General features: G+C 40.1%; 2 protein-coding genes across 14 annotated transcripts in view; one reads left to right on the top strand and one right to left on the bottom strand.

The window, feature by feature from the left end:
* LOC137998485 (importin subunit alpha-1-like) overlaps positions 1 to 1118 on the top strand; it is a 22353-nt gene extending 21235 nt beyond the window's left edge. Inside the window, exons 23-24 of the mRNA XM_068844615.1 lie at positions 1 to 38; positions 785 to 1118. The exon at positions 1 to 38 is cut by the window's left edge and continues 57 nt beyond it. Of these exons, the coding sequence (XP_068700716.1) occupies positions 1 to 38; positions 785 to 877 (131 nt within the window). The 3' untranslated portion in view covers positions 878 to 1118. The remainder of the gene's footprint in view (positions 39 to 784) is intronic.
* A 6506-nt stretch (positions 1119 to 7624) lies between these two features.
* The window catches only part of LOC137998331 (DNA repair-scaffolding protein-like), a 49459-nt gene continuing 44583 nt past the window's right edge, over positions 7625 to 12500 (bottom strand). For 5 of the 13 annotated variants that reach the window (XM_068844608.1, XM_068844603.1, XM_068844609.1 and 2 more), the window contains 4 exons: positions 12410 to 12500; positions 11716 to 11772; positions 11188 to 11344; positions 7625 to 9085 (listed from right to left, as the gene is read on the bottom strand). The exon at positions 12410 to 12500 is cut by the window's right edge and continues 24 nt beyond it. In XM_068844608.1, the coding sequence (XP_068700709.1) occupies positions 11219 to 11344; positions 11716 to 11772; positions 12410 to 12500 (274 nt within the window). In that variant the 3' untranslated portion in view covers positions 7625 to 9085; positions 11188 to 11218. Of the gene's footprint in view, positions 9086 to 11092; positions 11345 to 11715; positions 11773 to 12409 lie in introns of those variants that run through there. The other 8 variants (XM_068844610.1, XM_068844612.1, XR_011122821.1 and 5 more) reach the window with 7 other exon arrangements.

Here is a 12500-nt window from a genome sequence, read left to right as displayed (position 1 = left end):
CCTTGGCAATAATTGACAGATATTTTTCTGAGGAGCAGGTAAATGGCACTTGTAGCGTTCAGACAAGTAACTCTGTATCATCGGAATTGACAAGTTAAATTGGTTTCGTCTCTGACGCTAAAGTTCTGAAATTACTTTATTCAGAGGCCGATTTCTGTTAATTCATGCATTGCTCCCCATCATTCCAATTTAAGGGAAATACGTGTTAAGGTGCAAAGAAAGCTATGTACCTTCGCAGAAGCAGATGACCTTAAAGCGTGTAACTTGCAACTCCTTTCCTTGGAACAAAGCTGGGGATTTTAGGACCCAAATATGGACAAAAATAACATCGAAGGCCGGTGCACGCGCGGGGTAATGCACGAGCTACGTTACATACAAATAAGGAAATTTTTAAACTCGAAAAACCCCAGCTTCTGACCTTCGTTATAGTACCTTCCAATGGTTTGTTAATCGTGACCAGAAAATAATTAGCAACTATTCACCAAAGTGGAGGTGGCTAGTGGTGGATATTGACCGAACCACTAAAACAGTGAGATAATATAGCACAAAAAGATCATTTTAACTCATTTATTTTTGAAAAGATTAGAACATTTTCGGGCCCAAAATGCCGAGCGAATTACTCGGAGGAACTCGGAGGTGAATAGCGATGGATATCCGGAGTTTGAGTAGCCAATCAGCGCGCGCGTTCAACGCTATCCACTGATTTAGTATATACTAAGAGCAAATAAGTTTTAACTCCATGAAATGAATTAATGACCGTTATTACCGTGTATTGTTGTTTTAGGATTCTGATGTTGAAGTTGCTCCTCAAGCTACAAACAAAGCTTTTCAGTTTGGTGCACCACAGGATGTGCCTCTGGAAGGATTCTATTTCTGAAGAACAGGCCTACCACCTCCATTTTGTACATAATCAAAATTTTTGTAGGAAATTTAAAGAATTATAAAACTTTCGAATACTTTATTAGGAATTCTTCAACTTGCCTTGTTAGTTAAAATATTGCTTGAATATTGAAGCCTTCTGGAAACTAGCAGTACTTCGGTCTGTAAATAGTTAAAATGAAGAATGTTTAGGTAGGTCAGGGAAGCTTATTGCAAATAAAATCAATCTATATAAGTTCGATGCATCATCAGTTATGCGACGTGAAAGAATCCGCCGATAAATATGAAATTAAGGCAGTTTGCGAACTTCTTATTGCAAAAGATGGAATATAATCTCTTGACTTAGGTTGTGGGTTGAGGTAGATTGATTGAAACACATCTCGAAGAGTAAAGTCCACCGTAAACAAGCATTAACGCAAGCGCTCCCAGATACTCCGTTAACTCGCCTTCCCCCTCTCAATAATGCAGGAAGCGTGAACGTTCACCTGCATCGACGTGAGACGGCACGGTGCCTTATCTTGTGGAATAAGAGAAATGATGTCGTTGGGTATTTTGAGATAAAAGCGCGCGGTGTGTGGAAATGTCTGGATTGGCCGATGAGTCATCTGTGGCATTCATGAGTTTATTCGTTTTCCTCACACCACGGCCCCTATGTGGAAGCCTTTGATTGAAAATAAAGAACTCTAGGAAAAAAAGAAGTAAATTCAAAGAGTAAACAGCAAAACACATCTTTTTTTACTTGGAAAGGAACAGTCCAGGGTAATAAGGAATATGATGCATTTTGCTGTTCCCTGTGCAATATTTTCCTTGGGGTCTTCGTTTTCCACGAACTTGACATACTCTTCTACGCCAAGTGAGGGCGAGCGTGAGAATGAAGAGCTTTTACTGGTATTGCATCGGAGGGGAGTGAAACACGAAACTTTATTTTTTTGAAACCAGTTGATTAAAGTGCCTATCACTTAAATTCACTATTCCCCTTTTATTTATACTCCGAAATCGTCCCAAATACATTGTGGTGTTTTTAGATCATTTTTTATTGGCTTTAAAAGGCGGGAAAAGTGGTTATACTTTGATCCACAACCGAGGAATGAAGGGGAATAGGTTCGATACCTGGTTGACGTCAACTCGGTATCGAACCATTTCCCTTCATTGCTCGGTTATGGATCAGAGTACGACCACTTTTCCCGTCTTTCAAAGCCAATAAAAAAGTGAAATTTCAATCAAAAGGTTCTTAAGACAACAAGGTGTATTGGGGACCATTTCGGAGAATGAATAAAGTGGAAAGTGCATCAAACAAGGGCCTTATGACGTCATACTTTTATTTTTAGAAATGTGCAAAGTTTCAAATCTTTGTGTAAATCCATGTAACAGATTTTGTGTAAGACTGTTTTCATACTGTTCCGTTAAAAAATTGTGATAAGCAGTTACCGAGTTTTTAAGCATTTTCCGTTGTGGTCACGTGACTTACCAATTAAGCAAAAGAGGAGGTTCTTCGTGTTTCCATAGCCTTATCTAAACATGAGGGGGAGTTGGGAGAATTCGAGACAGTTACGCAAACCCGAGACGCAGTCGAGGGTTTGCATAATTGTCTCGAATTCTCCCAAATCCCCTCGTGTTAAGACGGAGCTATGGAAACACGGAAAAAAGTTCATATTTCCTACCAGCCAATCAAAACGCGCGTCTGACAACACAACCAATCAAAATTCGCGTGATGTCACAGCCGTGTGTCCATACTCTTATTTAAACACAGCTATTGACCAATGAGAGTGCGCGTACTATCCTAATTATTTTATAAATATGGTTGTGAAACGAGCCAGACAAATAAAAAAATAAATAGAACACACTTGTCAAAAAAAATGGTAACTGTAGAGTTAAGGGGACTCGGGAAATGATCATTTGAAGGGGTCCATGATCTTCGTAAAACTTTTTGAGTTGAAGCAGGAAAAAGGGCTCAAAATGTTCGTTTCCTTTCCTAGAATTTTGCTGTTTCCCTTGATGACGTGGACTGGTGTGGTAATTAAATGGAGACCAAGAATTGTAATAAAACTGCAAAACATCAGCAAAACCACAGGAAAGTTTACGGGAAATATTGACAACATTCCACTGATCTTGCGCAAATCTAATTAATTATTTACATAGCACTGGTGACGTGACCCATGCCAAGAGAACAAGTTTAAAAGAAGTTGGTAGATCTAAAGATCTCAATAAAACTAAACAAATCATTTAGGTAACAGTTCTTTAATGGTGGTCTGTCATACATGACATGTGGGAAGTGTTACATGAGTCTGCTTGTGTTGTATTACACTCTAAAGTCTAAGAAAGGATCCCCAAACGAACATATTGAGCCCTGTTTCCTGCTTCTACTAAAAAAGGTTTTAAGAAAATCATTTTTAAGCGTCTTACAGAACATTGCCACTAGGCTACTCTTCTTAACCACCGTAAGAAAGCTTGTTTATTAAGTGCTTTAATAAACTTCACCAGAAGCTCATCAAGGGGAACTTCTAATCCCGTATACTTGGCCTAAAGGGGTGAACCTCTCCCTAGAAGACTTATTTATACCCCTTGGAAGATCAGGCTCTTGTAAAAGCCAATCTCCCCAGGGAGATTCAGCTCGTCCATTGCTGTAAAAGCCAATCAAAACAGAGCTATCTCAGCGTCAAGGGAATTATCATACCCGTTCCTAAAAACAAATTTACTCGGGAAAGGTTGACTCAAGGATTTAGTGGAGATAAAGGCTTCATTTGATGAGCTCCTGACTACACATGATTCGTCGTGCTAACAGCCCACTTTCGTCGTTCTTTTTCGACCCCCCCAAAAAACCTCTCTACAGTGCGCTTTTGCGAAGATGCAAATTTTCAATTTCCGTTTTTTCCCCAGTGATTCCTCTATAAAGGACGGAGGTTCAATGATGTTGTCTGACACATAGCAGGACTCCCATGAACAAGTCTGAATTGAAAATGGTTTCGCAGCCAATTACGCAGAATTCTTGAAGCTTGACGATGACTTTTAAGGTGATTCCCTAGTTTTGCACCGCGCATCTCATACTGCGCATAACATTGCGACTTCGGGAATGGCGGCGTTTCGCGCCGACCATCTGAAGAGAGGCAACAAAGGCCACTTTTTCTGTTCAAGAGCTTTTAAGGAGGCTCGAAAGGGTTTTCAGCTGAGCGCGCGCGCGTACCCACACACGCAATTCGTAAGCTGCTCGCGTCAGCTCGTGATTCAAATGGGTCACAAGAAATAAGCAAATACCGCTAATTTCGCTCTCCTTTCTTCTACTTCCTATAGACATGAATGTAAATAGACATCTCCTATTCATGAAAACTACGAAAATTCTACACAAACGGTTTAATGGTCATTTAAATCCTGATGACCTTCGGCTCAACTCGCGCGTGCACTCGAATGAGCGGGTGACGCATGCGTAAATGCCGATCTTGTAACCCCCTCCTTTTTCCTGATTTTGCAACTTTACTCGTTTATATCTCTGCTTCCGGACGGTGAATTTTTTTCATTTTTTGCATGTTAGCTTAGATTAATTTAAAACGTTTGTCTTTCAAATTTAAAAAAATTCTGTAGGTGAAAAAAAAAATTATAGGCACATTTCAAAAAAACTTATTTTTCTGAAAAACTGACCTACAGATTTTGTTGAATTTTAAATATTTTAGAGAGTATTTCTAACATTATCTGGTAACACTAAATGGGAAAATTTCACCGTCCCGTTTCTTGAAAAAAGGCAACTGAAGTTGATTTTAAGGCTCAAAGAAATGTCTAATATCGTTGCCATGGTAACGTTATTTTGGAGGAAAATATAATGTGAGAAATCTACGATGGGTACTTAATACCCTGGCCAGATTTCGCCTTAATATGATTACCCTAACTGTATCTAAGGACAGAATATGTTTATTTGATTGAAAAAAGGAGAAACTATTTCGAGCCTCCTTAAGTGCAACCATGATAACTCATCTTTAAGAAGGTGTTGTTCTGTAACTCGTCCCAGTCCTTTCGCGAAAAATGATCATTTTAAAGCCGAAATTGCCCCTTTGCCATCCATTTATCATCGTGTTGCGAAGAAACGAGCATGGTGACCCCCCCCCCCATTTTAAATGGTTTTATTTACTCGTAATAGGTACACGGAAAACATATTTTAAGGAGGAAAAAAGTTGGATAGTGGAAGTTGTAGTATTTACCTATAAATTACGTGAAACTGCATTCTGCAGCCTGACGCTGAGTGCAAGGTGATGACTATAGCGGTCTAATTTGCTTACATTTCTTTCCAAGATTGAGCAATTTGAAATCACTTTCTTAAAGATTATAGCCCGGACAAACAAGCAGGTTCAAGTTTTCAGTAATATTCAGTAGCTTTTGCTACATAACAACAATTTTTCCGGTTGATCTAGTTTCGAACGCTTCTCGCGAAATTCGGTAAAAAAACTCTTAGAATAACGGGGCATACAGCGCGAAAACAAGCAGGGTGACCCCATCTTTTTATTGCATTTTTTTTAATGTCCTGTGTATGAATATCAATTGTGCCAAGTTTGAAAAAATCAGGATAGTACGTCATTTTCATAGGAATTACCTCAAGTGATACAGTTTGCCAAATAACTCGTCTAGACACTGAGATAGGCAATAAATAGAGATAGTTATGAACAAATATGCACAAGCCACACCCATTTTCTAAAGGACAGCCAAATTATAGTTTCGATTAACTTACTCAAAACTGAGTTGTAAACCGAGGACAAAAGATTGTGCATGGTCACGGCAAGTCACCATGAAGCGCGATGTCATTGCTTTTTCTCGAGTTTCATAACCAGTTTTGGCCAGGGGAGACTATCATGAGCCTTTTATGACAAGACCTTTAGCTGATGATGAAACAGCTGTCGTGCCAATAAGATGATATGCAAAGGATTTCAAGTTAAAGCCTTGCCTTTAATCAGCTTCAGATAAACTGTACAAGTGCGATTGAGCAGAAGAAATAAAGTAGTTACTCCTCACATTCCATTTCGTGCATTACGTGTTCAGCTAGTGATGGCTTGGCACAAAATCTAAGTGTCACCTGGAACCGTTAATGCAAACAATTTTATTATATAGATAGGGTTAATGAAATATTGGGAAGAATCTCCACCGCGCGCGCACTGAGTGGAGATATATGTGAGGATGTGTCGTCATGGTAAGTAACACGATTACCCAATAAAAACCTTGCTTCCCCTTCCTTGTCAGATGCTTTTGTCCTGTAATATGTTTCTCTACTACATTAATATTTTTATAGCTCAATTTGACATTATCATGATTTGTTTTTCACAACTTTCACATCAAGTTTCCTGTTGCTCAACTTGCGTGTTTTCGCGGCTGATTACCACTTTTTCGCCATTTCGGAAATGAATAAAATACGTTGTTTTTGATCCGGACATTTCATCAGTATCTTTAATAATAAACAGAACATTACATGGTCGCTTGAGGATGCGATTTATTTTATCTTCTCTAGCTGATAGTATCTCGCAATCGTTTGTGCGCTCGCTCGTAAGAAATGCTATCAGCGCTCGAAGATTAAATTCGTGTCTCCGCGCAGCCATTTAATAGAGAGCTTTAGATTCTATGACGAGAACGACTGCGAGTACGAGATTTTCTCATAGAACAACAGTGAGCGCGCACAAACCAGCGTTATTAGGGAGTTTAAGATCTACGACGCGACGGCAACGAAAACGTCACAAATCATGCATATTTAATGAGCAAAAACAATAGCTTTGCACGCTCTGCACGTGCATTTTTCATTTTTGTACATTTCTGTGACTTTTTCTGCAAATCTACGACGTGAAATTACAAATTCTCAAGTTATTCAGAGAACATGAACACAAGGCAGCGAATTTGAATTTCCTGTCGTAGCTTCAACACCGCACCTCCTAATTCAGTTCATGGAAAGTTACACTAGTTTTTAGAAGTTGAACAAGCCGACATGATGACGAAAAAGATTAACTGACCTGAAGTTGGAATTTTAAATGACGTTTTCGTTACCGTCGCGTTGCAGATCTTAAACTCCCTATTTTGGCGGGAAAAACGTGATACCGTCGCCATTTTCGCACGAGGTTTTGCAAAAATGTCGTCATGTCAAAACAAGTCAACAACACGGTAGCGGTTTTCGCATTTTTCGATCACTTACCACCAATAAGAATAACTGAGCAACCTACACCGCTAACAAAGAGTAACATTAATAGTCGTGGTTATAAATCTCAGTATTTTCGCCAAAAAAGGGCAGTCAAATCTCGTACTCGTCCTAGAATCTAAAGGTCCTTAATATCCTCTATACGGCGCAGAAAAGACGAAATTTCATTTGTTTGTTCCAAACCAGCCAGTGCCAACGGAAAGACTCCCACCCTATAGGAATGAGTATTTGACGATTTGTGCTCAGCACAGGAAAGGATACGCGCAAGAGGTTTGGTGGCAATTTATTACTCTGATGTTTGCACGGTTTCTTTTAATAAGGGAATGGCTCAAATGTATCCCACTCCCTCTGGACTAAAGCCTCATATAATTTGCTTTCTCTGTCTCTATAATCGGGCTCAAGATCTTCCAGTTCGTTTGCGTCCGAATCCCGGTGTTTTTCATCGACTAATTTGGCTGATTTTCCTTCGTGCAACCGTTGCCCTAAGTCACTGGATATTCCTTCAAGAAGCTGTGACCAAACTTCGTAGAGTGTCGTTCTTAGTCGATAAAGCATCCTCGAAGGTGTAGTCGCAACATAGATCGTCAATTTTTGAACCCGAGAAGCTGATTTCCTGGTGGTGCGATATGAAATGCAGCATAACGTTATGACAGCAACTATCGGCAACGAAAAAATAAATATGAACGCAGATAAAACTGAAAAAAAGATCACGGAGATGCCACCAAGGACTGTTAAGATGAAAAAAACGACGATAAAAGCTGGCGTCATAAGAAGAAATGCAAATACGAGAGGTGTTAGCACAGGAGTGGCAATGATTCCAAACAATATAAAAAGGACAGGGTGCTTTTGAGCATATTGCGCAATCCAAATTAACTTCCTTGTTGCATCGTGCTGAAGACATTTCACTTTTTGTCTAAGGAAGCGTCTTGTCTCTCTGACAGTGCGAGTCGGGTTCGTCATGATGGCTACTGGCACAATCTAAATGAACAAAAAGATAAAGTTACTTCAATTTCGGTAGAAAAAGCAGTCCTGTCCTGCTTCCACTCTACCTTCCAACTGCTCTTAACGGTTCCAGTTCGTTCCATTGAAAATAATCTTCGACAAAAACAACATGTTTCTATTTGAAGTTACTGCTCATGGCAGCAGATTATTGCGTAAGATAAATTGAATAATTAACATGTCAGAGAGGACGCCGCTTTCCAAATATGGATCTCACCACTGGAAAAGAAACTTGGAGAAAAAAGTTTGCTAAATCTATTTAACGACACGCGCGCATGGACTTGTCTGGAACTCGGTATCACTGACGACCTAACTATCCGTCAAGCCGCTAAACTCTAGAAAAATCCATGATCTCACATTGCCGAGGAAAAACTTCGCGCGAGGTAGCGCGCGCGACACTGATATACTGATATTCACTCTTTTTTCTTTGTAAGAACCTTTTTTATAAGAACGCTAACGCGGAAATTACCCAAAATTTTAAGAACAAGCTAAGAACATACCTTGACTGAGCGTCAGTTAAGAACGTTTTTTTCTGAGAAGCATAAATAAAGGTAAAAGGAACGTATAATTGTGGTCTAACAGGCAAAATTAACTCAAAAACTTGGTGACGCAGGGGCCGCGGGAGGGGGAGAGGCTGGGGGGGATAGCTCCCCCCTCCCCCACTTTTTTCCTACGGTGTTGTTTTCTTCTAAACCTCTCACTCCTCCCCTCACATATCCGTGATCCATACCAAAACCTTGGTTCCCACTTTCAAACGTACTCAGCGGCCCCTGTGACATCTTCTAACCAATGTGGTTCTCCTTTTGCATGATGCACTGAAGAACATCTGAGTTTGTAGTCGAACTTGGTATTCTTGGATTTCACATGACGTCACGGCCGCCATGTTGGTGTCCCCAAACAATGAAATGGCGGCCATGTTGGTGTCCCGATCCAATCCTCCGGGAATTGAAAGCTATTGTTCTGCTAACGTCTTCTTTTGTCTTCGTTGAAAAACATGGCTGTTGATCAAGTGAGTGAAACCCAAGAATACCACACAACTTTAAAGTGCCCCTATGATAAAAAAAAATCACTTCCTTTTTTTCTTCGGATTTTGAAAGTGCGTTTGCTTAACACCTGACTGGCAAAAACTTTGAGCTTTGATTTTTGATTTCTGTTTACTTTGAGTGTAAGTTTTACATTTCACGGTCCGCCATTACTCACGTTCAAAACTGACCGATTGGACCCCAGAAAGTTGGATCCAGGGAAAAGTGACGTCAAAGGCTCACTAGCTTAAAAATTTCAGCGTGTGAATGCAGCTTATTATATATGCAAAACGCGAGTTTAAAAGTCTTAGGCACCGTTTACACGAACGCAGTTTCATTTGTAACCGCATCGATTTCGCTGCGGTTACACCTTCCGTTTACAAGACACCGATCGAGACTGTTATCGAAAACGTGTCGATTTGGAACCGCTGCCATAAGTGGAGCGTTTTCAAAACGATGCGATTTTATCTGTCGTGTAAACAGCGAAACCGCATCGATTTGAATACGGTTACTATTTTGGAGCGAAATTTGCATTGTTAATTCAATTCAAAATAGTGAATTTAGCACGTATTGCAGCGCTCGCTTATACCATTACGACTTGGATTTTCTGGTGAAAACGGATCCGTGTAAACATTTCCAAACCGCATCGATTTTGACGCGGTTCGAGATCATGAAACCGTGTCGATGTGAAACCGTGTTCGTGTAAACGCTGCCTTAAAGTCCAAAAGTTCTGTGCTGCATATTAGTTCTGCGGCGTACACACGCATTGCATTCTTAAACTAGTGAGTCTTTGACGTCATTTTTTCCTCGATCCAGCTCTCTCAAGAACTTAAAGTTAGTAACGGTGAACCATTAAATACGAAAATTCCAGCTAAAATAAACAGATGTCTCTTTGAAAGCAAGGCTTAAAACTTTGGTGCTTAGTGTTTAGTTAACATAGCATCGAAATCCAAAGAAAAATAAGAATTGAAATTTTGGTCACAAGGGCACTTTACTACCATTTGCGTCCATCCTGGAAGCGTGACGAATTTTGCGCGAAGTTTTGCTTTTCAAACGTTAACGGGTTTGTCCAGTTATGTATCACTTTTGACCAATGAAACGTTGGCGGTTATGTTGTGAAATTGACAACATTTTTAGCGGCATACCAGCATGTTTTGTTCACGTGCTCTCAAAGTTTTCAGGTTTTTCGTGAAAGCGTTCGGGTTTTGCATGACCGCCCTATTAACGTCTCAGCTTGTTTTGCAATGGAGACAAAAAAATTGAAAGTCAACAAGTTTGGAATGAGGTAAATTACCGTCGAGGAGTCGCTTGAAATCAAGATTTTAAATGCTCCTTGAAACACGGAAGAGCGTGTGTCCGCAGAATGCCCTCGTAGCAGAAATATTTCCTCCTCGATCTTTCTAGTTTCACTTCGGTTTCATTTATTTTTTTTCCCGTAGTCGCTGAATCACGTATCTCTTCTTGGTAGAGTATACCAAATTCCATGATTCGTGTCTTTGGAAACTCAAGGGAGATAGATGTTTATAACTCTCCAAGCTTCCTAGGCAGATTCATAAATATCTCCGCTCTCACGGAAAGCCTGAAAACTTAAAGAGCACGTGAACGGTATGCCGTCAAAAACGTGGTCAATTTCACAACATAACCGCCAACGTTTTGATCGGTCAAAAGTGACACACGACCGGACAAACCGTTAACGTTTGAAAAGTAACACTGCGCGCAAAATTCGTTACGCTTCAAGGATGGACGCAAATGGTAGTAAGAACATCTCAGGAACGTTTTCAGGCTCAAATCGCATGTTCAGTTTCAACCCCAAAATTAGGGGCGTTTTTATAAATATAAATCAGCTCTACCACTGCTTGAGCTTCCGTAAGGCTATACGACAACTTCGCCGGTGCCGCCGTGGTAATTCGCAAACTCCATGCGTTAATGAAGGTCAATAAAAGTACTCTTATTTCTTTACGTCAATTAGCCCAAATAGGAGTCAGTTTCGCTCTAAAATGAAGCTCGTAGGTCTATTAAATTGAAATAAACCTACATTCATTTCAAGGAAGACTTTACTGAGAGACCTGCCAGTGTCTGTATATCAGTTGTTTTGTTTATTTCACACAATATGAGAGTCATGAATCTTACGCAAGGTTCAAGTCCAAGAATGATCCCTCTCTTAGGACATCACAATCTCTTCCAAACAGACACTAGTGGAAGCCCCGTCAGGCTGGTCTGAACGCTCTGTTATGTAACAGATCATGTCATTCAGCTGTTTGCCCAACACAGCTTCGATGTCATACCCCTGTGCAAATGAAATCCAACATGCATTTCAGAGGCAGGATAAGACAAAGAAAATTAATGTATGTCTATGATTGTTTGCTTGCCAGAAACGGAGGAGGCGCTTCTCTGTTTAGAGGCCGGCTGGTAACATTGAATAGAGACCCACAGACATTCCAGGCACCAGTCTCCCAGACTTTAACTAAATACACGCATGCATCCGTGCTTGAAAAAAAGCCAATCTTGTCTCGATATTTTTGAAGTTCGTGACTTAAGTCAGTAATATTCTGTTTTCATCATCATCATTGGTGCTTGTTTACAGCGGAAACGGCAAATGTGGTGACATCAGGCCTGCGCATTTCGTTGCTATTTAAAAAGATTAGCTTATTTTCCTACCTGGTCACTGTCTTGATAACACACGGGCAATAGTTTGTCAATGGTATTTTGATGAAGCTGCAAATGGCGGAGAACGATTTAAATTGTCACTGGCATAACTGTCACGAGACCTCATACGCTACAGTTAAAGTTTCTAGTCTAAAGGCACTGTTACAATTTGCAGCTTTTCGTGAAACTTGTATTGGAACGCCATGACGAGACAAGTTGCACGAGACATTGCGCAGTGTAGCATACCTTGCAACGGCCAAAAACATTGCGAGACAAGTTGCAGTGAATTTTTGAATCATTGCGTAGTGTTGAAAACTTTATAATGAACTTTTTACTTGAAAAACGTACGCTTTGCGTAGGAAATATATGTTTTTCACCGGCCGCGTGTCCAAAATTCAGTGCTGACGCAATGTTTTCGCGTAATAAAAAAAACATAGAAAAACTTTTGGAATTTTCGGTGAAGCAAAGTCGATTAATCGTCGTCCCGATTATTAAGAGGGCAACTTGTTTCGTAATGTGATAACTTCTGTGTCAAAAAAAAAAAACTGTGAGACAAGTTGCAAGAAAAATTACACAGTGTAACAGCACCTTGAGAATAAATGAATTTTCCAACCAATTTCACATCCAAATTTTTTTTTTTAAGATGATCAAGAAGCGCCGAGCAAGCAACAATGATGTCACAGTCACTTGTACAAGGAATACTCACCGTTACTTTGATGCTGGCTTGAGGGAAATGCTTGACTTCCAAAAACACCGCAAGATGAGTTTTAGTTTTAGGCGAGTTCACAGCCACATTA

This window comes from Montipora foliosa, chromosome 1 (assembly GCF_036669935.1).
Source record: "Montipora foliosa isolate CH-2021 chromosome 1, ASM3666993v2, whole genome shotgun sequence".
In the NCBI taxonomy this organism is placed as follows: domain Eukaryota; kingdom Metazoa; phylum Cnidaria; class Anthozoa; order Scleractinia; family Acroporidae; genus Montipora; species Montipora foliosa.
This window is presented reverse-complemented; position numbering and strand designations above follow the sequence as displayed.